The sequence below is a fragment of the Antrostomus carolinensis genome, unplaced genomic scaffold (assembly GCF_000700745.2).
Source record: "Antrostomus carolinensis isolate BGI_N321 unplaced genomic scaffold, ASM70074v2 scaffold14809, whole genome shotgun sequence".
Classification (NCBI taxonomy): Eukaryota; Metazoa; Chordata; class Aves; order Caprimulgiformes; family Caprimulgidae; genus Antrostomus; species Antrostomus carolinensis.
This window is the reverse complement of record NW_010339350.1, coordinates 69,469-71,451: the sequence shown is the minus strand read 5'-3', so window position 1 is coordinate 71,451 and position 1,983 is coordinate 69,469. Positions and strand designations below refer to the sequence as shown.

The 1,983-nt window shown below is 48.9% G+C and overlaps 1 protein-coding gene across 1 annotated transcript in view; it reads left to right on the top strand.

Moving 5' to 3' along the window:
* Nucleotides 1-8: 8 nt before the first annotated feature.
* TTC19 (tetratricopeptide repeat domain 19) overlaps nt 9-1,983 on the top strand; it is a gene marked incomplete at its 5' end in the record, with an annotated part of 3,038 nt that continues 1,063 nt past the window's right edge. The window contains 6 exons of the mRNA XM_010175814.1: nt 9-38; nt 191-229; nt 1,012-1,068; nt 1,327-1,388; nt 1,544-1,638; nt 1,832-1,982. Coding sequence (XP_010174116.1) covers nt 9-38; nt 191-229; nt 1,012-1,068; nt 1,327-1,388; nt 1,544-1,638; nt 1,832-1,982 — 434 coding nt within the window. The remainder of the gene's footprint in view (nt 39-190; nt 230-1,011; nt 1,069-1,326; nt 1,389-1,543; nt 1,639-1,831; nt 1,983) is intronic.

Genomic DNA, 1,983 nt, shown 5'->3' with positions numbered 1-1,983 from the left:
CGGATAACAGGAAAGCCATCGTCTACACCTACAGCATGGTGAGCCCCGGGGGGGCAGGGGTCGGGCTGGGCCGTGAGAGGAGTGCCCGTGGGGTGCAGGTCCCCTCGGGGGCTGTAGGGCTGTGGCAGAAGGAAAAGCAGCGCTGTCCCCGCAGCCTTTGTGGAGCTTTAGCACTGTCTGTCTCTTCCAGATGGCAAACGTGGCCTTCATGCAGGGACAGCTGGACAATGTGAGTAACTCTGGTGTTTTCCTCCAGATTTTAAGAGGCTGACATCTTGTGCAAGGTCTTACGTCCCAGATGGTGAAGGTGTGGCATGCTGCATGCTGAGAGCTGTCAGGTAGAGATCTTGCAGGCCAAAGCAGAATAATTTGCCTTGGGACTGCAGCCCCATGGAGCATGTGCTGCTGAGACAGATCACAGACTCACAGAATTGCCTCGACTGGAAAAGCCCTTTAAGCTCATCAAGTCCCATCATGAACCCAACACTGACAAATCCCCAACTAACCCATGTCCCTCAGCACTACGTCTACACGACTCCTCAATCCCTCCAGGGATGGGGACTCCACCACTGCCCTGGGCAACCCCTTCCAATGCCTCAGAACCCTTTCAGCAAAGAAATTCTTCCTCACATCCAATCTAATGCTTTCACAGTTAAATTTTGAGCTCCAACATGGTGTGCAAGGGAAGGAATACTTCCTACTGTCAAATGCCACAGTCAAGCATTTAGATGGCTGTGCCAGGGAGGATCCAGGAAAGCCCTGATGGCACCCAGATGTGGTCAGCAAATGGCTGGTGCAGGAGTCCTAAAGTAGAAACTGAAAGGACCCTGCTGGCTGGCAGTACCATTGGGCCCTGGTCAGCCTTTCAGTTCTGACTGGTCTTGACATAGAATGTAAATGCCACAAATAGTAAGACAGGTTTCTCCCAGTAGTCTGCTTCCATAAAGGGTAGAGATCTTTTGTTTTAACTGCCATCATTTCTCAGTATTCTCTTAAAAATTCTTATTTCAGGCAGAAAAGCTCTACAAAGCAACTATGAGCTATTTGCTTGCAGGGGACATGAAGGAGGTATGTTCTGATAAGGCTTTCAGGGGGAAATATTAACAACTCTTTGGTCTGTTTCTTGTGCTGCAATACCTCCTCCTGGAAATTGGCAATGCTAGCTATGAGCTTGCTGACTTCTCAGGAACTTCCTTTAAGGGGATGGCAGCTCTAGAAACAACAGGGTGGGCGTTTTCAAGGTCTAAACTTGTTCTCTGGCCAAGTAATGTTTCTGCTGGGGAGATGCAAGATGAGTAACAATTGTGTTGTGTGTCCTCATGGCAGGATGACAATGCAGTCCTTGAGATGTCCCTCAAGCTGGCCAGTATCTATGCTGCTCAGAAACAGTGAGTTCCCTGCTAAAGGTATCTTCTGCTTTCATCTCAAGTGTCACAGTGGCAGTGGTGGCCAAGCAGAGGCTCTTTAAGAATAGAGTCCCTGAGGAGCCTTTGATGTGATGAGATGGAAGGAGCCTTGTTTTGCTGATTGTTCCATTTTGCAGGCACAAATTAGCCCTGGCTGGCTATGAGTTCTGCATCCTGACCTTAGAGGAGAAAATTGCCAAGCAAAAGGACTTGCCTGAGGATGTCTTACCAGGTGGGACTGCCTTGTATGCCAAAGGTTTCTCTCATTACCTTCTCTCCATTTCCCTGTCCTTTTCCATATTGCCTAAGCACCACCTTGATGTCAGTCCATTGTCTTCACACTGTGTGGGTTTCCTTCTCCTGTAGGAAGGAGACTCATGCTTGATCTGTTAGAAGTGATCACTTCCACTCCTCTCTGTTTGCAGCTGAAGAAAAGGCCAACACCCGTCTCTTGCTTGGGATGAGCCTAGATGCCTATGCTCGCTATCTCCAAAGTATTAACCAGCTCCCAGTGGCCCAAAAAATGTATGAGAAGGCTCTGCAGATATCAAATGATGTTCAGGGAGAGACACATCCA